The 24,376-nt window shown below is 41.0% G+C and overlaps 1 protein-coding gene across 29 annotated transcripts in view; it reads left to right on the top strand.

The window, feature by feature from the left end:
* Positions 1-24,376, top strand: part of LOC133486280 (neurexin-1a-like) — a 254,088-nt gene that overhangs the window by 220,290 nt on the left and 9,422 nt on the right. For 16 of the 29 annotated variants that reach the window (XM_061791208.1, XM_061791220.1, XM_061791204.1 and 13 more), the window contains one exon: positions 15,146-15,233. In XM_061791208.1, the coding sequence (XP_061647192.1) occupies positions 15,146-15,233 (88 nt within the window). Of the gene's footprint in view, positions 1-15,145; positions 15,234-21,386; positions 21,527-24,376 lie in introns of all 29 variants that reach the window. The other 13 variants (XM_061791209.1, XM_061791222.1, XM_061791207.1 and 10 more) reach the window with 3 other exon arrangements.

Below are 24,376 nucleotides of genomic sequence, written 5' to 3'. Positions count from 1 at the left end.
CTCCAAACTGTCATTAGGTGTGAACTGTAATGGTGATGGCAGATTTTTGCCGATCAACAATTCTCCAGACGGTAATATTAACCATACACCCTGTATGGTCAGTAACATAATTTTGCATTAATTAATTAGATTAATATGAAAAGAAATATTATACACTGAAAAGACTTGAGTTGATCCACTTGACTAAAGAGGTGTTCTGTAATGAAGGCAGCGAGATGAATGAGGCATACAAAAAATATGTGCACTGGAAGATGTCATTGTCTGTGGTTTGATTCCACCTGGCGATCTTTCCGCTGAGAGCTACTGCAGTGGGACGTTTCAGTCTCAGGACATTGCATTGTGTCTGGCTTCTGTTAAAAGAGATGCATTCATAGTTATTAACCTTGAATGGGTCTCATTTTTAGAATTGTCCATTTTACCTTCCCTCTGATGGCCATTTCAATTCTGTGATTTTTCTTTTTTAAACAAGCTTTATATTATACAATCAATTTAAGCAATGACTGGCCCGAGTGGAACAGGCACGCTAAATGTTAATATAGTTGAGAATCATTTAATGGATAGTTGCAAGTCATTCACTTGCCTTTAAATGTTGCATGTAATTCCAGGAACCTTTCAATACTCCTGTCACACAACATTAGTTCTCTGTAGTTGCATGCTTTTTGGCAACACATACAACAATCCTTCAGAGGAATTACATTATAGGAACAGTTAAGTTACTAAAATAAAGTAATAACCCAACCTTGCATAATTACTTTAAGGAACCTTTTACCAGTTGATTGATTACCATGTTGATCGAAATTAAACCTGCTCAAGAAGAGAGCCCAACGAGGTTGTCGGGGGTTAAGGTGTTTGGCGGAACACAGGTAAGCGAGATTATTGTGGTCGGTTCAAATGATAAATGGTTGTTCAGTCCCCTCCAACCAGTGCCTCCACTCTTCCAAGGCCCATATAATGGCCAGTAGCTCTCAGTTGCCGACATCGTAGTTCCTCTCGGCAGGGGACAGACGACGGGAAAGAAAAGACACAGAGGTGCAGTTTTTGGGTTGTGGGGTCCCGCTGCGAGAGGACAGCCCCTGCCCCCGTGTCCGAGGCGTCAACCTCGACCACGAACTGGAGGGAGGGGTCAGGGTGGCGAAAATGGGCGCACTGGTGAACAGGGGCTTGAGTCGCTTGAATGCTGCCGGGGTCCAACGAAAGAGGGAGCTGGCGGATGTGAGGCTAGTGAGGGGAATAGCGACCTTGCTGTAATCACGGATAAACCGACGGTAGAAATTGGCTAAACCAAGGAAACGTAGTTCTTGCGAGTGGTGGGAGTGGGCCAGTTAACGACTGCTTGGATCTTGGCAGGCTCGGGTTGTAGTTGACCTTTGGAGATGACGTAGCCCAAAAAGTGTACGGAGGAGAGGTGGAATTCGCACTTTTCAGGTTTAACATATAGCCGGTTTTCAAGGAGACGGTGAATGACTTTGCGTACATGGAGGCGGTGTTCTTCGGGGGTGCGGGAGAAAATGAGGCTGTCATCAAGGTATACAAATACGAACCGGTTGAGCATGTCACGGAGGACGTCAGTAATAAATGTCTGGAAAACTGCAGGGGCGTTGGTTAAACCAAATGGCATGACCAGATACTCAAAGTGTCCGAGAGGGGTATTGAAGGCGGTCTTCCATTCGTCCCCCTCTCGGATACGGATGAGGTGGTAGGGTTTCCGTAGATCCAATTTGGTAAATACCTGGGCATCACAGAGGGGTTCATACGAGGGGTCGATGAGGGGAAGCGGAGATTTATTCTTCACGGTGATATCATTGAGACCACGGAAGTCAATACATGGGCGGAGAGTGGTGTCTTTCTTTGCAACAAAAAATAAGCCGGCCCCAACTGGAGAAGAGGAAGGTCGAATAAGTCCGGAAGCCAGAGAGTCATGGATATAGTCCTCCATAGCCCTCTTCTCAGGTCGGGAAAGGTTGTAGAGACAGCTGGAGGGAAAAGGGGCCCTCGGCAGCAGATTAATAGCACAGTCATACGGGCGGTGGGGGGGTAGAGAAATGACCAGGTCTTTACGAAATACCGGAGAGAGATCATTCTCCAGGGACTCCGGAGAGGTCAATGATCATGGAAGAGGGTGGTAGTGTACCAGAAGGAGGTATAGCTGAGAGCAGGCAGTGTGAGTTGCAGTGAGGGCACCATCCGGTGATGGCTAATTGTGTCCAGTCTATGGTGGGGTTATGTCTTTTAAGCCAGGGAATTCCAAGGACTGATGGGGTATCAGGAGAAGGGATAACAAAAAGGGAAATGTTTTCGCGGTGATTTCCTGAAATAAGCAAGGTGAATGGCACAGTTTGGTGGGTAACAGCGGAGATGGTACGGCCATCCAGGGCTGTGACCTTCTTCGGAGATGGAAGCAGTTGGAGAGGAGTTTGGAGCTGGCTTCATGAATGAAATTGTCATCGGCACTGGAATCAATCAGGGCAGTGATGAGGCTGTTAAGAGCCGAAACTATAATGCGGGAACGGTCATGCGAGAAGGAGAGCTTGAGGGGATGGAGGTTTGGCTCACCACGACGCTCTCAGGTTGCGGTGAGCCTGGTCTTTTGGCTGGAGGGGACATGAGGAAATAAAGTGACCAGTTTGACCGCAGTAGATACACAGCCGCTGGGCGATACGACGATGACGCTCCTGTGGATCTAACCGTGTCTTAGCAACTTGCATGGGCTCTTCAGTGGGTACGGGGAGTGACGGAAAGGCAGAAGACTGTGCGGGAGGCGGGTGTGAAGCTGACGGCGCAGCGATCGGAGTGGGAGGGTTTTTGCGTAAGCGAACCCCCCTCTCTCGTAAACGCTCTCACAGTCTGTTATCCAGACGGATGGAAAGGCCGATAAGATCCTCGAGAGAGAGAGAGAAGGGCTCGTCCCAGACTGCTAGCTCATCCTTGAGCTGTTCGGAAAGGCCATTGGAAAAAATCCCCCGAAGTGCCGCGTCATCCCACCCACTTTCACCCGCCAATATCCGGAACTCTACGGAATATTCCGGTGCAGAATTAGCGCCCTGCGTGAGCGTGAGGAGACGACGGGTGGCTTCTGTGCCCTGAACGGGGTGATCGAATAATTTACGAAGTTCATCGGAAAAGGAATTGAATGAGTGGAGTACCGGGGTGGAGTTTAGCCATAAGGAAGTGGACCATTTAGCTGCTTTGCCGCGGAGGAGATTAGTGACATACGCTACTTTGGATTGTTCGGTGGGATAACTATGGTTGAAGGTTGAAAACGAGTGAGGAATTGAGTAGAAGCTGGCTACATGCACCTAGGTCCCCTGAGTAGGGCTCGGGCGGCGGAACATGAGGTTCTTTATACAGGAGGCATGGTGGCGCTGAGGCTGCGGGCTCGGAAGGCGTACTTACAGGTGGAGGGTTAGCTGGCATCGTCGAAGAAAGGAGGGATACCTGTTGTGTGAGGGAGTGTAGGGATTCCGTGAGTTCTTGAAGTCTTTTCTTGTTTTCCTATGTTGGCTCCTTGGAGCATGAGTGCGTTCATCAGTGCCTCCGGAGTTGCTGGTTCCATAATTCCTGAAGTATTCTGACACGAATAGAGAGTGGCTGGATCCAAGAGCAATCGGAGGCTGATGTGACAGGATGAATAGTTTATGGATGAAAGGTAATGGCGGTGGTCCTAGGTGGGTTGGCAGGCGGCGGTGTGGGCAGGCAGTGGTGAGGACAGGTGGCTGGCTTGGCGGCAGGAATTACGTGGATCGGGAACACAGGGGGAAAACACACTGGAACAAGGAGACACAGGAGTCAAAAAGGGAATGAGAAATAGGATGACTTACGGGAGGTAAATGGGCCGTGGTACCACTGAAAGTAACTGGAATACTTTGGCGAGGATTTCCTGGATCAGGCAGGTTTATATACCGGTGGTGATAAGGCTGATTGGAGACAGGTGCTGAAAACAGAGAAGGGAGGGGAGAGAGAGAGAGAGAGAGAGAGAGAGAGAGAGAGAGAGAGAGAGAACGCAAAGCGCCCTCCCGGCTACAATAATGGAACTGCAGGCAGTATATGACAGATTGATCTTCATCCCTGAGATGAAGGGCAGAGTCCTGGCCTCTACAGAAGTCCCACGGACAGATAAGATTTAACATACTGCAAGAGTTTTGTTCTGTTGTCTCACGCTGTCAAATGTGACATCATGTTAATAATAATTTGCTGTGGATAACCTTGCAACTGCAGTATGTTGCTCCCATCCTTTTAATAATCATCTATGCACTACAGTCGTGCCGTAGCTACAGTACAGTATAGTTCTGACTGTCTTTGTCCTGGATTGGATTATTGTTTTATCAACTAAAACTGCAATCTTCGATTTAAAACTAATCCCACATGCGCTGGTATTCAGACCTGAGCTTTATCTGGGGTTTGAATCACTCCTCAGGCAACTATACTTATGCAGTGTAGGTTTTTCGTCTGAAGCTTTATATGATAAGAGACCCGCAGATTATTTGGTTTTAATTTTGCTTGAGATCATATCTGTCATTACATTTTTAGACTGACTCCTGGCTATGCTATTGTTAGTTTAGAGGGAACTGTTACGTATGCATTGAAAGTATTTCAAGAATTGTTCACTATACATTCATAGTCTCCGTAGCAGGGTGCTTTGCGCGATCCCATCACCTTTTTTTACAGACTGATCTTGGTTAAATGTCTTAACAACTGTGCAATCTGCACTGGGGAACTGAGACATGTATGGGAAGCTCACAGAAGCTGGTCGAAACAGTTCTCAGTAACCCTTTGATGGCTTCCTATGAGCTGGTTCAAGGAAGCAGACAGCTTGACAGATTACCAGGTAAGCAGAAGGTAAAAATCCTGATTTTATGTTACTGTATGCATAACGACAACAGAACCCTTTGAGGGTGCAAACCTACAAAAAGCCCAATGTGACGGATAAAATATGGTTTGTAATGTCTTACAGACTAGCATATAGGTATAAAATCAAATTGGACTGATAACACAGTTAAACAGTACAGTGCTCAGGGAAATGCTTCGAGAGCTGCTGAGCTAAGAAAGTGAACTAACACACAACTCAGGCCGATATACAGGCAATATTGAAATACAGTAATTGGTCTATTTTTCATCCCACAGGATGAAGTGGTGTATTTATTGTATGTATTTTATGCTCTTTTAAAGTGAAGTAGTCAAAAGAGGTTTCTGTAGACTACATTTCAACAAAAAGGCAACATGCTAAGTAACAGTCATCTTATAGTCAAAATGTATTTGATTGACAAGTATAGACTGAGTTAGTCAAATGGGAACATGCATGTGCAATTCAGAGCTGCAATCTCTTTTCCCAATGTTTGTTTGCTTTGGGTTTTATGATTCATTTCGAAACAGTGGCAGTTGCAGCCACTATTTTTTTTTTTAGCTGCAGACCAATTTAGTTTTGAAAATTGTGGTTGGGTTTTGTCTTTGCCATTTGTATTTCTAGGCATTGTGTATGAAATCATGTGAAATATAATATTTTTGCCATTTCAACATTGACCATCCTTAAAACACATGTTCAAATTTTACCGACCACTTCTAAGTTAAGGCAAAAATCTTTTGGTACACTTTCCAGTGCAGTTCATTTTATAGTAACTTTTTGTGTGATTACAACTAAATTATTAACTTGTTGCCTTAATTTTTACCAGGTAAAAACATAATTTTTCTTTTTCTATACACCTGTAAACCAACTGACGTGGCACCTATTATGCCAGCGGATCTTTGGACGAGAAGAGCAGTAGACCCAGGACTGGTCACCAGCCAATCGCATGGCACACTCTATTCTATTATCGTAATAATACATATTTGACCCTCAGTTGTTGTAGGTAATATTGCATTGGTATGCCTGAGGCCTGGTCACACTTTTGCCCATTCAGGGCCAACAGATGGCAGGGGAGCTGCGACGGCCCCTGGCCTGCAGCATTCTCCCCTATATCCATCATCTTGGTGTCACCAGAGGCAGTTATGGAAACTAGCCTTTAATATTATGCCGTACACATAGCGAGTCCTTATGCCTCACTGATGGTGTTGAACACACACACGCAGCACATGTTGACGTGCGTTCTGATGACTTGATATACACAACATTTGATCAGAGCTATCTCAGGATGACTATCATGCATTTGCCTAGCTCAAGTATTTCCTTTTTATTTATTTTTTATTTTTTATTTGTTTTTTTGCTTTTTTTCCCATCATTATTCAAAGATGACAAAATCTTAATCTTTCTAAGAGTCTCCCAAGGTAGCATATCAGGGGCCCAGAGATTGTCCCACTTACACTGTTTGAATGGGGCACGAAAATAAGTGATTTTGTGTGTGATGTTTCATAACAGAAGGATATTGACACTACTTCTACCCAACGACCCGACCCCAGATAAGTGGAACTTCACAAAGTAAATGCAGAGTTGACCTGCCAAAATGCAGAGTCCAAGATCTGTTTGATTTCTAAATTGTGCCCGTGTATGTACATCTTATTTCTGCTCACTCACAAAGTTGCTCATTGTGGAATTTGGTGTTCATTCTATGGAGGATGACACATCCAAACCTGGGAGGCAGTGATCTGATTATGTGGATGCTCTGTGGGAGCCACATAAGACCCAGCCTACTGTTGGCCACTGCTAAAAGGGAACACAGTTTTTTCTCTTTCCTCGTTTATTTGGGTGTTTGTTTCTTGTTTGCACATAACACATGGGACTTGAGTTTTCAGTGCTTTCGTCTCAGCCATGAAGGCATCTATATGAGGATGACAAATTTCTTCCTGTCACCTGATGAGGGACTGGGACTGCATGTCAAGAAGCAGCTAAAGTCAGAAAGACAGTGATTTGTAGCCAAGCGGCACATTCCTCCCTTTTGGACGCTCCTAAAACACACTTGTGCATGTTTGGGTATATTTTCTATTTTTAGCTTTTGACACTGAACTACATTCCTAAAATGATATGAATCTGTTTGCTACATGTAACGAGGCGTGATGACAAGCTATTGCCGTTTTTTAGATTTCAGATAAGGAAAAATACCCAACCATTCAGGGGAAACGCTGCAGTGGAGACAGATTTTCTCCTTGATGTGTGTTAGTGAGAGAAAAGGGTGCAAAAATTGAATGCCCAGTGTAATGCATAGATGCAAATGATTCAAAAATAGTAGGAGGTAGGCTTCATGAATTTTATTAACAACATTTAAAGCATTGGGCGCAATTAGCAATGCGATGAGAACTAATGATCTTCTTGAGGCTTTAATCAAAATGGCGGAGGGTAAAGTTGTCTTTCTGACCTCAATGTTATGTTAGACAGAAGGTCTTCTTCAGGCAGTTTAATTGGTTTTAACACAAAAGCAATACAGTACACGTAGTAGACATACAGTACACCGACTGATAAAATTCAATTCAAGAGCTGGTTTGAAAATTGACCTTTTACAATGTTTCCAACCCAAATCTAATACCAACATGGTAAGCAGGACACATTCTCTGTCCAGGAAATAGCCTGAGTGGTTTCCTCTCTTATACAACCACACAATTTTTTTTTGTCAGTACACGTTCTATAGTTGCTGAGGAATTTACATTTACACTATATACTGTAAATGCCTCTTTCTAGACCATCGTTGGCATGGGTTCTGAGGAGGACTTTTGGAAATTCCACAAAGCAGTTGTAGTGCATTAAAGTAGAAATGATCTGAATCTAAAGAGTTGTCATTTCACAATCGTGCTTTTGGGTTTTCAGAGGGAGCACGACTCATCAGCACACACATGCATGTGTTCCCTGCAGTCCAAAAGAACAATGTTTGCTCATTCCATCTTTTTTCATAGTATCAGCAATACAGCGCTGCATTGAACTCTGTTTTACTCTGTTTTATGTTACAAAACCAAGTGAATTGGAACTGTGTGTCCCTCTCTGCTACATGCAATTCGGTGTACCGGGTGTGTGAAGCTGCCTCCCAGCACCTTGTTAGCCTGTCTGCACAGTGACTTAAAAGCCCCAGGAAGATGTATGGCAAGACACGAGCACGATGGTACCAAGGGAGGAGATAGAGGGCCTCGAACCTTTTTATTTATTTTTTTTTTTTTTTTTTTTTTATATCCTACCCTGATACTCTGCCTGAAGTCCAGTTGAAGGAACTGTTGATTGGCTTTAAATTAAGCAAAGTTCCCTAAAGGGATGATAGCTCATGAATTACACAGTGACACAGGATATAATTATGTGGTCCACCTCTAGTTGAATGCTCCAGAAAAGATAAGGCATATAGATTAGTCAGATTTAATTGTCTTTGAGAAATGCTGTCTTTTTTGGATCATAATCTCCTATTTAGTTACACATGCAGAATAAAGCCTTGCATTTATGATGTCATCAGAATATTAAAAAAGAAAGATTTTGATTGCAATTTATTCATGTTTGAAGTGTAAGAATCAGTCATGACGAACATGTTTAATCCAGAGTTGATCAAGATTTAAATGTAACATGTAAAACAAGTTTATATACCTATCCAGTGTTATCAAGGTGTAAAAGGAAATACCCCATTTACATAGTAAGACCCTAGATTGTAGCCATTTATCTGTTGATGTGTTTATTGATGTTTATGCCTAGGCGGAGACTGTGGTCTGTGCTTCATCATGTACTGTTGTTTTCGTCATGATGTCCTTTGGGCAGTGTTACTGTTGCAGCTTCGATGATATGTTGCTCAGAATTACAGTGTCTATAGTTAATGTGTTAAACTACCGGCCCACTGGCCGAGCACTACATTTGGCCTGCAGAAGCATTTGATAAATATCTTGGGACTGGCCTACCTAGCATTTGTATTAAGACTGTAAATATATGATGTCTTTGCTATGCTTAGAGACACCTTATATTTGACAAAAATACACATGAAGCTGCAAGAGACCAGACTGTCATTAATAGCACTAACATTTTGCTGTGCCAAATTCAGCACCACCGAAAGTAGCAATGATATATCTGTACACGACTTGAAATGACACGTCTTTAACTAATACACCATGTCTGTACAAAATAACACATTAAAGAGGCACGATAACACAGTCAAACATGGAAATTGTGACGACAGCAAAGCATGCTGGAAAACTCTTCTTCCGCTGATTCCCTAACACACCACAATATCTTTTGTTTTAATGGCACAATGTAAAGGGCTGATTACAAACAAACTACAAACCCAATAATGCAGCGCATGATTATAGTACTGAACAAAGGCTAACCGCAATCCACTGATCTGTTTACTTGCAACTCGAACGCTGTGCATCTATCGAAGCGCAAACTAGCTGGTATCTGGCCTTCCAAGCATACTTAGCGGCATTTTATAAATCTTCCTCAAGTATTACATATTTTGTTAATGTTTGTTATTATTTATTATTTCCCCCATAGTATTAGTAGTCGTTATGTGTGATTTACCTACCTGTTGGTATGTTATGTCAAAAAAGGACCCTCTTCCTTGAATGAGCTGACGTGCCTCTAACCCTTGGCAATGTACCGTATCATCACGTGAGTCGCCTCACTGATGGATCCCTGCAGTCCATCCTAAGAATCTCTAAAATACAGGACAAGAGCAAACAATTGCTTTTATTTATAATCATTCTTTCACCGAAAAGCACATATTTTCTTTATGTTGTCAGGTTTCTTGCAGCATCTTCACATTTTCAATGTGTATAACTTTGGCGGATATTTTTATATATTTAGTTATTTTAAGTTGATTTTTTTTTTGTTTGGGGGAGGGGGGTATAGGCAGCACAATTGTTTAGCACATCCGCCTCACAGTTCTGAGGTTGGGGGTTTGAATCTGGACTCCAGCTTTCCTGTGTGGAGTTTGCATGTTCTCCCCGCGCTTGTGTGGGTTGAAGACTAAATTGTCTGTAGGTGTGAAAGGTTGTTTGTCTGTTTGTGCCCTGCAATTGGCTGGTGACAGTTAAGGGTTTATCCCGCCTCTCGCCCAAAGTCAGCCGGTATAGGCTCCATGTTACCCACAACCCTAGTGAGGATAAGTGGTACAGAAGATGGATGGATATTTTGAAATAATATCATAACCTGTCTATTTCGATGTTCAAAACGTTTAATTTTCATCCATCCATACATCCATTTTCTGAGCCACTTATCCTCACAAGGGTCGCGGGAGTGCTGGAGCCTATCCCAGCTATCTTCGGGCAGGAGGCAGGGTACACCCTGAACTGGTTGCCAAACAATCGCAGGGCACTTACAAACAAACAACCATCCGCACTCACATTCACACCTATGGGCAATTTAGAGTCATCAATTAACCTACCATGCATGTTTTTGGGATGTGGGAGGAAACCGGAGTGCCCGGAGAAAACCCACGCAGGCACGGGGAGAACATGCAAACTCCACACAGGCGGGGCCGGGCATTGAACCCCTCCTCTGAACTGTGAGGCAGACGCTCTAACCAGTCGCTCACCGTGCCGCCGTTTAGTTTTCATCTGTTCAAAAATGTTTATTCTGTTCGGCCCACCACCTAAACTGTGCTTTGAGTTTTTTCCCCCTGTTCGATTGAGTTTGACAACCCTAATCTAGAGGATAATGGAAGTGACCAATGCTATTTTTACCCAGATGGGTTTTCCCTATTGTTCTTCACTCTGCCCTGAGGTACAATGATTATCAGCCTGTAAACACTTGCTTAGGGCCTTACTTTATTTGTCATAAGCAATTTATTCTAGCTCCTCTATGAAGTGCTGTAAATACTATATTTTATTAACATGATGTATCAGCTATCAACTGCTATGACAATGCGACTCACATCGTCTTGAATGTGTGGGTCTGTGACGTTGACAGCTTGGCACCAGGAAGAGTGTGGGCGAAGGCCAGGCTCCTTGCACTGTACTAACCTCACAGACTCAGAGGCTCTCGCCTTCATTAGTCCGATGAAATTTATTGATCATCTGGGACTAAATTATTCATCACCATCGACCAAGTTACAGGCTGCTAAGTTGTCATCAGGCGTTATTAGAAGTTGTGATAGCAACAGTGGGCTTGGTGTAATGACCACCATTTTATTGATATTATCATTGAATTTTGGGGGGGTTATTACAGCTTTTAGTTTTAATGTTCTTTATAAAAGAAATTGAAATGAGGAATTTATGCAGCCTGCATCTTAACACGAGTGGCTCGATTTTGCTCTACCACTCCCACTGGTGCCCTAATGACGTGTTGCTCCCGACATGAAGCTCAAGAAAACAAACCCCTCCTATTTCGTTAAAACAGGACAGAGAAACGTTTGCAACCCTGAGGAAAAACAGCAAGAAGCTTCACTTTTCAGTATTTTATTTTTTATTTGCTTCATGGGATGGGTGACAATTCTCGCATATTCCCTTAACCTTAGTAGTGTAGTGAAGTAGTCTTGTGCGGCTTTATCCAACCAGGTTAAGACAATTAAAAGAAACAGAGGAGACATTCCTATTGCAGCACAGTAGGGAGTTTTCATCCGGCTTTGAGTTTATACTTTTCCCTGTATATTTCATCTGACTTCATTATAGTTATGAAGGGTAATTATGATTATACAAGCCCAAAAGGTATTATAAAACAGCCTTCCTAGTCATAGAAGAAAGAAATGTGGGCTATAGGGATATTTTTGAAACGCATTACGTCATTAGCGGCACGGTGAACGACTGGTTAGCACATCTGCCTCACGGTTCTGTGGACCAGGGTTCAAATCCGGCCTCGCCTGTGTGGATTTTGCAAGTTCTCCCTGTGCCTGCGTGGGTTTTCTCTCGGGTACTCCGGTTTCCTCCCACATCCCAAAAACATGCATGGCAGGTTAATTGAAGACTCTAAATTGCCCCGTAGGTGTGAATGTGAGTGTGAATGGTTGTTTGTCTATGTGCCCTGCGATTGGCTGGCGACCACTTCAGGGTGTACCCCTCCTCTTGCCCGGAGTCAGCTGGGATAGGCTCCAGCACAACTAGTGAGGATAAGCGGTATGGAAAATGGATGGATGAATGAATATGTCAGTAAACACACGCCATCTGTGACAGAAATTCACACCTTGTCCTTATGTTTTGTAACACTGCAAAAATCAGTTAGGGTGATACAAACATGTCATGCAAGATAGTCTATCAGCACAAATTATACAATGGAAAAAGGAACGTATGTATTGTTGATTTCTTCCTTACATGATCTGAAATAAGTGAGTCCTGAGGGGTACGGTACTTGTTTGCACAGTTTTTGGATTGTGTATATGGATGCAAGTTATGGAACAGAAAGATGAGACAAAGATAAGTCTAGAAGTCACATCTGCTCATGCATCTAGCAGCTGTTTGTTTAGGGTTTCTAAATGAAATATTGTATTCTCCTTTAGTTGACAAATTTGCCAGTTACGTACAAATATAGAATCAAAGAGATCCCCGTACAACAAGACTTTAGACTGTATAAAAACAAGGTTTCCCGAGGGATTCACAAAGACGGCAAGGTAAAAGAAAACCACAAGCATCCTCAGTGGAATACATTAGTAGGACAGCACAAGCGTGCATCAGATAAACCCTTCAGATGCCTTTTGTGTCCTCCTGACTTTCAGCTTTTCTCCAAAGAGATGTGCTGTGTGCCAAAGCGTATTCATCAAATTCGACCAGAAAGACAACAACGTGAAAAGCTATCACTCTTCACAGGGTTGCGCCAACAGGTTATCACCCTGAAAGTCTCTCTTGGTTTTGAACACCAGGGCACCGAAACATAAAATACCCTGAAGAACAACTCTGATTCCCTATGCAACGCAAAGGTGAAAAAACTCAAGAAAAAAGTGTTATGTTCTGCGGAATACTAGTCACCTTTTTAAATATACAGGAAGTCCTCGACCTACGACGTATCGACTTTACGACGCCCGTGCCTCGTCCGCCATTTTGTCTCAGCACCATAGTGTTTCTGCTTAGCTATGCATAGTGCGTGTCTGTGTTTGTGCGACGGTAGTATCTTTGCCTTTTTCGCCCTCCTTTTTCCACACTCTCAGCAGTAATGGTAAGTACAGCATCTTCGTTTTTTATTTTAATGTATTTTAGTTTCTTAATACGAAGTGTAAACCTTTCCTGCTACGGTCACCTGACCGTGGTCGGGAGACGCAGGGGAGAAGGGAGTTTTCTCTCGTTGAGCTGGGTGGCGGCAACAATAAAGGCACGAAGCACCGATTTGCTGCTTTAATGACTTTATTAGCTCCTCTGCAAATTCAACGTCAACGCGTCCTCCGCTAATCGCTACTCTTCCCCGGTTGCCGTCACTTCACTTGCCACGACAATTGCACAGTATTGTTGGAAAAGGGTTAGAAAATCTCTGCATATTCTTTTTAAAATACCTTTTTTCTGGCACCCCAACAAGCTTCCCAATGGCAGGTTCCATTACTGTAGATAGATTGCATGGTAAGCCACAAAAAAGGACACGTAGTATGAGGACACCATTAATGTGTAATGTTAGGGGCTTTCTGTGTCAGGACCACATCCAAATGTTTAATCGCATTTAGAGGATGCTTTGTCACATGGCAATTCTTTTTAGTGATGATGCATAAGCTTATAGAACAACATGGGTCAATCTATTGAAAAGGGCATGAGAACATTTATTTTGGCTCAAAGGCACAGTTTAACTAACTCCACACGTGCATACAACCATTGACATTGCAGGGGGGAATTGTATTTTATGAAATAATACATAACGAGTCTCATTATTAAAAGTTTACACATGAAATATATAGGTTGATATACTTCTATGCACTTCTGTTTACAAATAATGAAGTACAGTTGATTCAAGTACTTGTTTTTAATGCTGTTAAAGTCACTACTTTCCAAATTTGACCCTGCTGCCAATAGCAATAAATAGAATGTGGTCGTGATAGTGGTGTTACATCCATACGCCTCCACTAAAGCTTACTGTGTGGTGATTTAACCTACGTGGCAGGTTTCTTCTGCTTCCGCTCCTCTCGCACTTAAATCTGAAGGAAAGGAGCAAGAGGAAGGGAGGTGGAGAGAAGATGGCTGCGATAAGTTAGGAAGAGGAGCAAGGGAGTATTGATTCTATGATCCCCCAAACTTCTACCAGTGAATATAACATGTCAACATCCTACGCCAGAAAAAACAAATCACAAGGCTGAAGTGATGGATGTGGCACTCTTGGATCAGATTGCTTCGCCATCTGGATAGCAGACACTGCACATCAGAAAATTACATTTACATTTGGATGGACTTCCTCGGGCTCCCCAACAGCTGACCTTCACCACATCTCCTTTGATGGATTGTTACCAAGTCTTTTCTGTAAAAATGATGTTCATCTGCACTCCAAATGTCGAAATAATGTGATAGGGGCAATGAAATCACATTACCTGAATCCAAATGGATGTTAAACTAAATGACATCATCTTTAATTCCCTTAACATCAGTCAATTCTAATCCAACTTGCAAACATATTGTGATGCATTGTCAAACATCAATGCAATAATAATTGAGTGAAACTAAGTTCAGCTTCATGACACAGATCAAATACTTTGTTGCATTTTCTTTTCGCTTGCTGTTTGTTGGTTTGTAGGCAAGACAATGCAAAAATAGCTTAACATTTTGGATCCATTATGTTTATTTTTCATGTCTGCTAATAAAACACATTTGAAATAAAATAATTAAGATATGATTGAACCGTTGACCTTCGGTTTTAAGTTGTTGTTTTTTCAAGAATATGGCATCCCATGTACCTCCATTTTCAGAGGGCCATAATTATTTTGACAAAGTGACATTATTCTACAGCTTAATGTTGGTAGGGTCCCACAATTGAATGTTTAAACCAACCAGGGAGAACCAGTCATGCTCAAACATGTACCTTAAAAGTGAAAATATAGACACACATTCCACAAGAATGTTGAATACAATGCTTCAGAAACACCCTCAAATTTAATGTAATGCCTTGGAAAGTATCTATGGTGGGAGAATGATGAGCCACCAGTTGTGTTTTGGGATGTAGTTTATTCTCTCATTTTGAATTCAACAAACAGACACTGAGCTTTAGAGCTGACATTTACGCACAGAAATTTAGCCTCTACTGTTCTACAATAATCCAATTTCATATTCGTAGAGAACCAGTTTACATGTTTAGCAAGTTTAACCTGTGCGACTCTCTGCCTTCCACGTCTCAACTATGAATGCTTTTCTCTTTTTTCAGACAACTGAGGACATGCTGGTGGCATCAGCAGAGTGTCCAAGCGATGATGAGGACATTGATCCCTGTGAGCCGAGCTCAGGTGGGTTAGGTTAGTCATCTTTTTTATTCTATTTCTCTCGGGGTTTGTTAGTTTATCTCTCCGGGCTGTAGTTCACCCACACCATGACACTCAGGAATAACACACAGCTCCTGAAAGAGTCAATTGTCATTTTCGTTAGAATTTGAAATGTCCACCACAATGTATATTTACTCTCATTTCTCTGTCAGGAATGTATTCATTTTACAATATATATTTTAAATGATTTAACACAATTATGATTATATTATTGAATTAAACCCACTTTGACAACTAACTTTGTAAATGATGATAAGAAGAACTGGTTTCACACCAGCATGATAGGGTTTTCATAGAGAGCATGATGTGTGGAGTGTGCGCTGCTACACAGGCGCTTAGACTGTTGAGGTGAACAAAAAAGCAATTAAAAGCTGTTCTTGCCTTCCATCCATTGTTAATTAATTCCAATGGGAGAAATTCTCATTAACTATAACTCCACTATGCTCAAAGTGTTATCTTTGTTTTGTAACTATTCACCTGTTTGATCTCACAAGCTGACTTTAGGTGTGCATATTGTAAGGATCACATCGTGACATTGCAGTGTGTTGGTAATTAAACAGTGCAAATTGCGATGGAAATTAATCCTTTTGTTTGCCGTGCATATTTGTTTGATAGAGCTCATATGAACTACATTTAGTAGTGGGTGCTCCTCTAAATTAAAAAAATTATTTAAAAAAAATAAATAAATACCAGCATGGATGTAACAGGCTTCGCGAGACTCCCAGTAAACAACAACTTCAAGGAAAGATTTATTTACCGCACAATGTTTTATATCAGCTTGCAATGCTGCCAAACTTTTAATCTCTTACCTTTCCAAGCAAGGAAAGGTATTAAAGCTAAACCTATGAATAGAGGGATTTTAAAGGCTTTCTGAAGTGATGAGAAAAAGTGGAACAATTAACTCCACACTACCCACTCCATCAAGAGGTTCTATTGATCAGTGGGAAGTCATCCAACCACCACTTGATTAGTCTTTGCCCAACACAATGCATTTTCAACTTTTTTTTTTCTGTGACTCCTCCCATTATTGTGGTCTAATGAAAACAACGCCAGCATCTTATTTCGTTCTTATGCTGCATATCAAAGCGAGAGACGCAGCATTTTTCTGAAGTTTCTGCCTGTCAGATGCATTAGCCAGTCAGATCTATCATGAGCTTGCCAAAAAGCCAGTGTCTCTTGCTTGAAATCAGTCAGCACAAGAGCAAAAACATCCTTTCCATCAAGAAAAGCTTTCAGGGATGTACGATACATTGTAGTATTCTGACAAAACTGCTGCTATAGCTATGCTATGGCAGACACTAATAGCGTTGCGGACCGTCATTGTTTTCTTGTGAAAAACTAAATAAAATGTGTATCTCTTAGACACAGTTGTATCAGGGTTATAAGATGGATATGCAAAATTGCATTATCATACTGTATTTCTGCAAATCGACAAGCTCCAAAAAGGAAGACGACATGTCACACTTTTAATATCACACCCAGGCCAAGAACTAAGCAATAATGACGACTTTCTATTGCCCAAGGTCAGCACAAGATCATTTTGTTGTCAACTGCTGACTCTCTAGGAGTAAGTTGGGGACACCAGTTGGTTAAACATAGTCATTACCTTATTATATTTCTCCGACCTGCTGAAAACATGAAAACCCAGCAGCATAAGCAAAGGCTTATCACCTTTTAAGCCATCTGTGATTATCTCATATGGCAGCAAATTGAATCCTTCTCCTGGTTCAGAAACCCACAGAGGAATACTAACGTGTAGTATAATAGGAGGCTTATTTAGCTTATTTGGGAAGTGGGCAAAGGCAGGCTGGGAGCTAGCAGTGTAATGAGTAAACCCCTCTCTCTTTTGCTCTCTCTGCTACTTTAAAACACAACAGAGGCCTTTACCCATGGGTTTTAGTCACCTTGCTAGCACGTCCTTTGCTTCTTTGTCAGGTGTGGGGCCAGCTGTTTATGCCGACCAAAATGGTATGGTCCTAATTGTTAGTGAACAAAGAACACCCACTCAGCACCACACTGGAAGGACAACAAATTCCTTGTCCAGGTTTTATTTTCTAAACTTGAAGATTTATGCAGCCCCTTTCTGTCCTTATTCTCAGCTGAAGTATTGCCCATTGTCAGAACAGGGTTAATTACGTCCATTTTGTTCTTCTTTTTCTGCACACTCATCTTTTTTACTGCATTTATTTAACCTTTCTTTAACCAGGTAAAAGCTTATTGAGATATTAAAAGTGACCTCGCCAAAAAGCAGCAGAAATTATACAGTTTTTGTCTGCAAGCACGCTGCTGCTACATTACCAACTGCATTTGACATTTGCTTTAATAGATTCGATTTATGTAAAGGGAACAGAATAACTGATACATCAAGTGACAAATGAATACTCTCTTTAACTGACCGGTAAATTCATCAATCCAGGAGGAATTATGGAACTACATTGTTTTAAGAGTAAATTAAGCTTTTTTTCCACTCATATGCAATTTTGGGATATTTCCCAGTACTTTTTCATTGAGGATTATGCCATCCCAGGCTCATCCTGTGTCCTGAAAGAAAACAGGATTTCACACTCACTGTCAGGCTGCCTCTTTGCTGATCCCCCATATTTATATTTTCAATTATTGTCCTTTTTTCACCCACTCATCTTTAGAATGTGCTGACGTTGATGCTTATACAATGTGTCCATTTATATATCTAAGTAGGGCATTGAAGACTATGCTTATCTGAGAGAAAATGCACAGCCAAAGTTGATAATAGCTTAGAATAAGTAAGGGAAATTCACATCTGAGTGTTTGAGTGATAACACTGGGGAACAATTTTTTTTTTTTAATTCTGTTGGGTTAGATTTTTATGCTGATTAGAACAAAAATTGGCATGCTAATTACAAAATTGCAGTCAGTTATTTCTAGTTATTTTTTCTCCACAACTTACCCTCGAGATAAGCAAAATTCCACTGATTAGCTGTAGCAAGACTTGCTAGCTGATTGGTCTCATCTACAGCTATGTGGCAACTTGTTTGTGCAGTCACAATTGCGACAGTGCGGTGAGAGGTGTTGTGCAGCTCCCAATAGGTCAGTACTATCAATATCTGCAAACAGAAAGCTAGCATAGTAGGAATTAAGAGGATTTGTGCTGGCTTTTCTCTTAACCTTGCAACCATGGGCATACACAATTATGTGTGTAAATTTGTTAAAAACAGCTGTCAGACCTAACAACAACAAAATTGTGAACATTATTGAGATGATACTGGTTATAATTATCAAATACACTGACCTGCCACAACATAATGGCCAACAATATGATGATGATGATGATGATGATGATGACAATGAGTTTAGTTTGCAGTGTTGTTGGACTGTACTGTATCATAGTGAGTGTTGTTCCTAATTTTGTTTTACTATCGCAGGTAACTGAAGTAACCAAACATTAGACACTCCTTTTGTTATTTTGCAACACAGTTTCACACCACTGCAAACTACAAACAAACATAATAATTAATAATAAACATACATTCATATTGTACATACATACTGTGCATACTGTACAAACATACATACATCTGTCTGTCTGTCTGTCTGTCTATCTATCTATTTATCTATACTTTTTTAAAACTTGATCTTGCTCTTGTATTGGATATCATTAGATTGCGCAAGAGGTCATAATTTTACAATATTCCACTAAAATTGTATTATGCTTTGTGAATAAAAATTAATAACACGTGATCTACTAGAACTACAATCTCTTGAACTAACCCTTAACCTTAGTTTAAATTAACCCAAAATCCTAACCCTTCAAAGGGAGAGGAACGTCAAATTGATTGCACAGAGTCGGTTATCGTCTTCGTTGCTCCTATGCTCAAGATCCTGATGACTCACTTGATTGCGACCAACATTGGCAAAGGCTTCCTATAAGGACCTGGCTCGGCTCTTTTGGCTCTAAAGTGGCCCCTCAATTTTTTGGGTTGCTTCAAATAATTTATGAGCAAATCATGTATAAAAGTAATTAATAATGAAACAATAATATATTATATTATTATATTATATCAACTATACATTATTTACATTGCTTTATGAATTCACATACTCAGAATGCTACAATAAATAAACTGTAAAATACATCTCAACTCAATTTTATTCATAGAGCACTTAAAAATAACAACCGCAGCTTTAATAAAGTGCAGCGCAAAAACTCAATTATAAAACAAAATGCATATAATACACATAATTAATACACATAATACACATAATTATAACAAATTAATACATTTTAAATACCACCACGTTAAGTGAGGAGTTTGTGATGACATAACATATGAACTCGAGATTGGCTTAAATGGAGATGACGGTAACTGCACCAAAATGCATATGGCGCTTGGCGGTTTCTGCAATTAAACCTTTATTTTCGAGTTTTAGTGGTAATTCTAGTAGGAAATGCACCATCGAATGATGCCTTGCTGATAGCAGTCTACTAGTAGGCGTGGCTCCTTTTTTGTGTAAATGGCGGTTGACAGCTTTTGCATTTGAACTCTTCAGGCCTCGTTATAATCAGCGTTCCTCTCAGTTCCACATACCACCTACGCCATCGCCTACTTGATCGATTTTGCACAATTATTAACCGTATCATCTGGACATCTAGGTCCATTTGTTCTAGCAGACACTGTACCACGGTCGCCATTGTTGTTGCTTTGTTCCTTGTTACAGAAAGTAAAGTAAAAAGGGCTACCGGAAATGGCCAAAAAATGCAGAGGAAACTCCACCCTGTGGTGTCCTAGCCAATACCAGCCGTAGCGACACCCCCGACTTGGAGGTGAACTACAGTACATTTTCAAAACTGCGCGCGTGGGTTTCGCTTGAGTATAACGGCAAACTGCGTGCAAGATAGTCACAGTGACGTCAGTGTGATCGCCGCCCGCGCGAGTATAAAGAAGCCTTTCCTTTCCTTTTTTTTAAAATAACAATTGTTATCTCACACATTGACAGTCTGCAGAACGTTGTGTCAAAAACTTCAGTAACACATCCACAGTCCATCTGAGAAGAACTTGAGGCAGAACAATATTAAGCTTTTGTCATCATAATGTAGAGCCACTGTTTGGGTTTATCACCACTAGAAGTAAAGTATTTTGTATAAAAGAAAACCTGCAACATTCTAATCTAAGACTAAGAGTAATCAAGTGTCCAGTCACCAGTCTTGTGCTATGAATGCCAAATAAATCATCCTCTCGTGGAAGCTCCTCTGGGCAGAGGCTTAATTTACACCATACCTTTATCCGGGCTAAATGCAACACCTTTAAGTAATTCTCACAAGGACCTCATTTCAGGCTCACTCAGCTGTCTGTTCATCATCCGCCATTAGCGTGAGCTCAACCACTTCTCACTCACACACTATCACGGGCATACTGCCAGCATGTCACACGTACACTTCTCGAGGACACTCTGATAATTAAAGAGGGATTTAATGTCTTTTGGCTCCAGTGCACTCCACTGATACAGTGACCTGTCAGCAGATTGAGCGCCAACTCCACTATGTGATGTCTTTGACAGTTTGTGATTATGACGAGATATGTGAAGTCAGAAGATGCTGTAACGCTAATCTGACTAAATAACACCAATGTGTCAAAGAGCCTGCCAACCAAGCCTTGCTGAAGGTGTTGTACTCCCACTGCTCCCTAAGCTAACATTTAGCAAAGTACTGCTTATATTCAAGCACCATTATCGCAGTTTTCTTTTAGTGCTCATGGGCTCTATCTAGAGGTGTCAAGTGTTAGTTACTGCTAAATAGTTTGCCAACAAGATGACAGAGGGGAAGTGACCATATTTGAGGTGTGTCAGAAATGTTCCAGGACTGGTCTCACAAAAGATATTTTTTTAACACAAACTATGAGTTTTCCCCCTTCAGTGTGAGCCAGACTATTAACCAGCACGTCACGTCGGTGTAGCTTCGTTCAGTGTGTGAGACGCGGTGAGAAATGTGGCAGGTCAACTCATGACTGCTTCACTATGACAACACAACACGCCTGCTCACAGTGCCCTGAGTATCCAACAGTTCCTGGCCGAGAAGAACATCGACATGCTGGAGCAAACTCCCTACTCATCCAACCAGGCCCCGTGTGATTTTATTTTCTCTATCCCAAGCTCTAGTCTTGAAGACGTGGACGGCATCAAGATGGTGGTGACGATGGAGCTGCGGAGGATCCTGGAAGAATCCTTCAACGAGTGCATGAAGGCGTGGCAGAGAAGGCTGACGAAGTGCATTAGATTCCAAGGGGATTCCCGTAATTTTTTCCCCCAAAAAATTGTCAAAAGTCAATAGTGCGCATTATACATAGTTATAGGGGCAAATCGAAAAAACTTTCACATTTTATAAATGAATGCCCCCATCTAGTGGTTATGAGAAAGCTGTACACTTTCATTCTAATATGCCACCGCCACCTAGAGGTTATAAAACAGGTGTAGCGTAGACTTTCATTCAAATATGACAAGGGTACATATGACTGCATATATGTACAGGTGTGCTCATAAGTTTATATACCCTGGCAGAATTTGAAATATGGTTGTTGTTTTTTTTTTTTAAATATGACTGATGACTGAACAACAACCATCATTAATTCTTCATGGTTATGTTTTGTTTAATGACAATGCTTTTCTGAAATGCTTGGCCATTTAATTTGAATCCCATTAAAATGAAATAAAATGTGATTCGCCTAGACCTTCATGTTATCTTTAAAGAATTGTACCCATCTTATAAATTCTGCCTGGGTAATCAAACATATGAGCACAACTGTGTGTACTAAATAAAAGTAGGGCTGTGAATTTCAAAATAGGAGCAAGTAAATAAAAAAAGTATTATGTGTTCAAATAAAGTGCTTAACTTCAGAATTATCCTTAAAAAAAACAGATAATATTTCATGTTTTGATCATATGGCTAGAAGCAAAATCATGCATTGTAAAAATACATTATACATAGGTAGAAGGTTTTACGGAATTTTGAGGTCAACTTTGGGGCTGCGTATTATACATGCGTACGCATTATACACGAGAAATTACGGTACTTCGAATGAGCGAGCTTGTAGTTTGATCCGAAATATACAGTATCTATGTGACTCCAGTCTCAGAATTTTTCTGACACGCCTCATATCGCATTATTCATTACTAATTACATATTTAACTTTTGTCGTAAACAGAAGTCAGTTCCAAAAGTTCCATTTATATATTGTAAATTACCTGTATGTATTGTCAACAACTTGAACATTAAATACTTGGGCACGGAACGTATATAGACCCCCTTAAATTTTTCACTCTTTGATATATTGCAGCCATTTGCTAAAATTATTTAAGTTCATTTTTTTCCTCATTAATGTATACACAGCATCCCATATTGACAGAAAAAAACTGAATTGTTGAAATCAGATCCTGTGCTCAGAATCAGAATCTAAAAATGTCTAATTTGTTTTTGTGTAATACCCGGCATTACCAGATAACTAGCAACCCTTTACTGCTCAGTGACTGTTTTTTTTTGTCAATGTCTTTCTGTCTCCAAAGTGTTCTGTAAATGGACTGTTTGTTGTCGTACTAGAGCGGCTCCAACTACCGGAGACAAATTCCTTGTGTGTTTTTGGACATACTTGGCAAATAAAGATGATTCTGATTCTGAAAAAACCACACAAGGAATTTGTCTCCGGTAGTTGGAGCCGCTCTAGTACGACAACAGACAGTCAATTGACACTTTTGAGACATAAAGACATTGAGAAAAACAGTCACTGAGCAATAAAGGGTTGCTAGTTATCTGGTAATGCCGGTACAATTTTTTTATTTATTTTTTTTGACAATTGTGCAAAAAGATGCAAAGTCCTCTAGCACTTAGAGCAGTTCGAATGACTAATCTCGCAATAGTCCGTCTATATAATAGTCTTATATAGACAGGTGTGTGGCTTTCCTAATCAAGTCCAATCAGTATAATCAAACACAGCTGGACTCCAATGAAGGTGTAGAACCATCTCAAGGATGATCATAAGAAATGGACAGCACCCAAGTTAAACATACGAGTGTCACAGTAAAGGTTCTGAATACTTATGGGTGTGCGATATTTCAGTTTTTCTTTTTTTTTTTTAATCTGCAAAAAACTTTTTTTCTGTCAATATGGGGTGCTTTGTGTACATTAATGAGGAAAAAATGAACTGATTTTAGCAAATGGCTGCAATATAACAAAAAGTGAAAAATTTAAGGGGGTCTGAATACTTTCCGTACCCACTGTATTTGATCAGGTCCACCACTGCAGTGTTTCCTCTTTGAAATACTAACACATCAAAAGAGGTGTCCTTTTGTTTTAGATGCATTATAGATCAAGAGATAAAAACATTGCACTGGCAATAACAGAGATAGTATTCTCACTATTAATGTAATTTATTATACTCATTATAATCCATCCATTTTCTGAGCCGCTTCTCCTCACAAGGGTCGCGGGCGTGCTGGAGCCTATCCCAGCTATCATCGGGCAGGAGGCGGGGTACACCCTGAACTGGTTGCCAGCCAATCGCAGGTTACATAGAAAGAAACAACCATTCGCACTCACATTCACACCGACGGGCAACGGGGAGAACATGCAAAATCCACACAGGCGGGGCCGGGGATTGAACCCCGTCCTGAGAACTGTGAGGCAGACGCTCTAACCAGTCTCCACCGTGCCGCCTTCATTATAATCCCACAAGGGAAAATCAACTGCTCTATATTTTGTGTTGCACGACACACGGAGAACCAAATCAAACTCATGCAGTCATGGGACGAGCTATTCAGAGTGAAAGGGTTGCACAAACAGTGCTTTACCACTAAGCTGAGGGCATGAAGACGGTGCCTTGCTCAAGGGCACCTAGACAGTAGCCAGCAACCGAACTAGCATCTCTCTAATAACTACTTGACATCTTTACATTTTTGTCCTCAGCAGGATTTTAACTTGTGACCTTCCGGCTCTAAAACCCAGGTCGTAACAGATTAGCTACTGCTGTACTAACAAAATTGTAAAGTATTTTAAGTATTTTAAATGAAGATTGCTACATAGTGTTGCCCTATTAAAGTGTTGCGGACTGACAAAGGCCTCAGCCACACAAAATTGTTGCTTTCAGCTCTTT

The sequence above is a fragment of the Phyllopteryx taeniolatus genome, chromosome 11, assembly GCF_024500385.1.
Source record: "Phyllopteryx taeniolatus isolate TA_2022b chromosome 11, UOR_Ptae_1.2, whole genome shotgun sequence".
NCBI lineage: Eukaryota > Metazoa > Chordata > Actinopteri > Syngnathiformes > Syngnathidae > Phyllopteryx > Phyllopteryx taeniolatus.
This window is presented reverse-complemented; position numbering and strand designations above follow the sequence as displayed.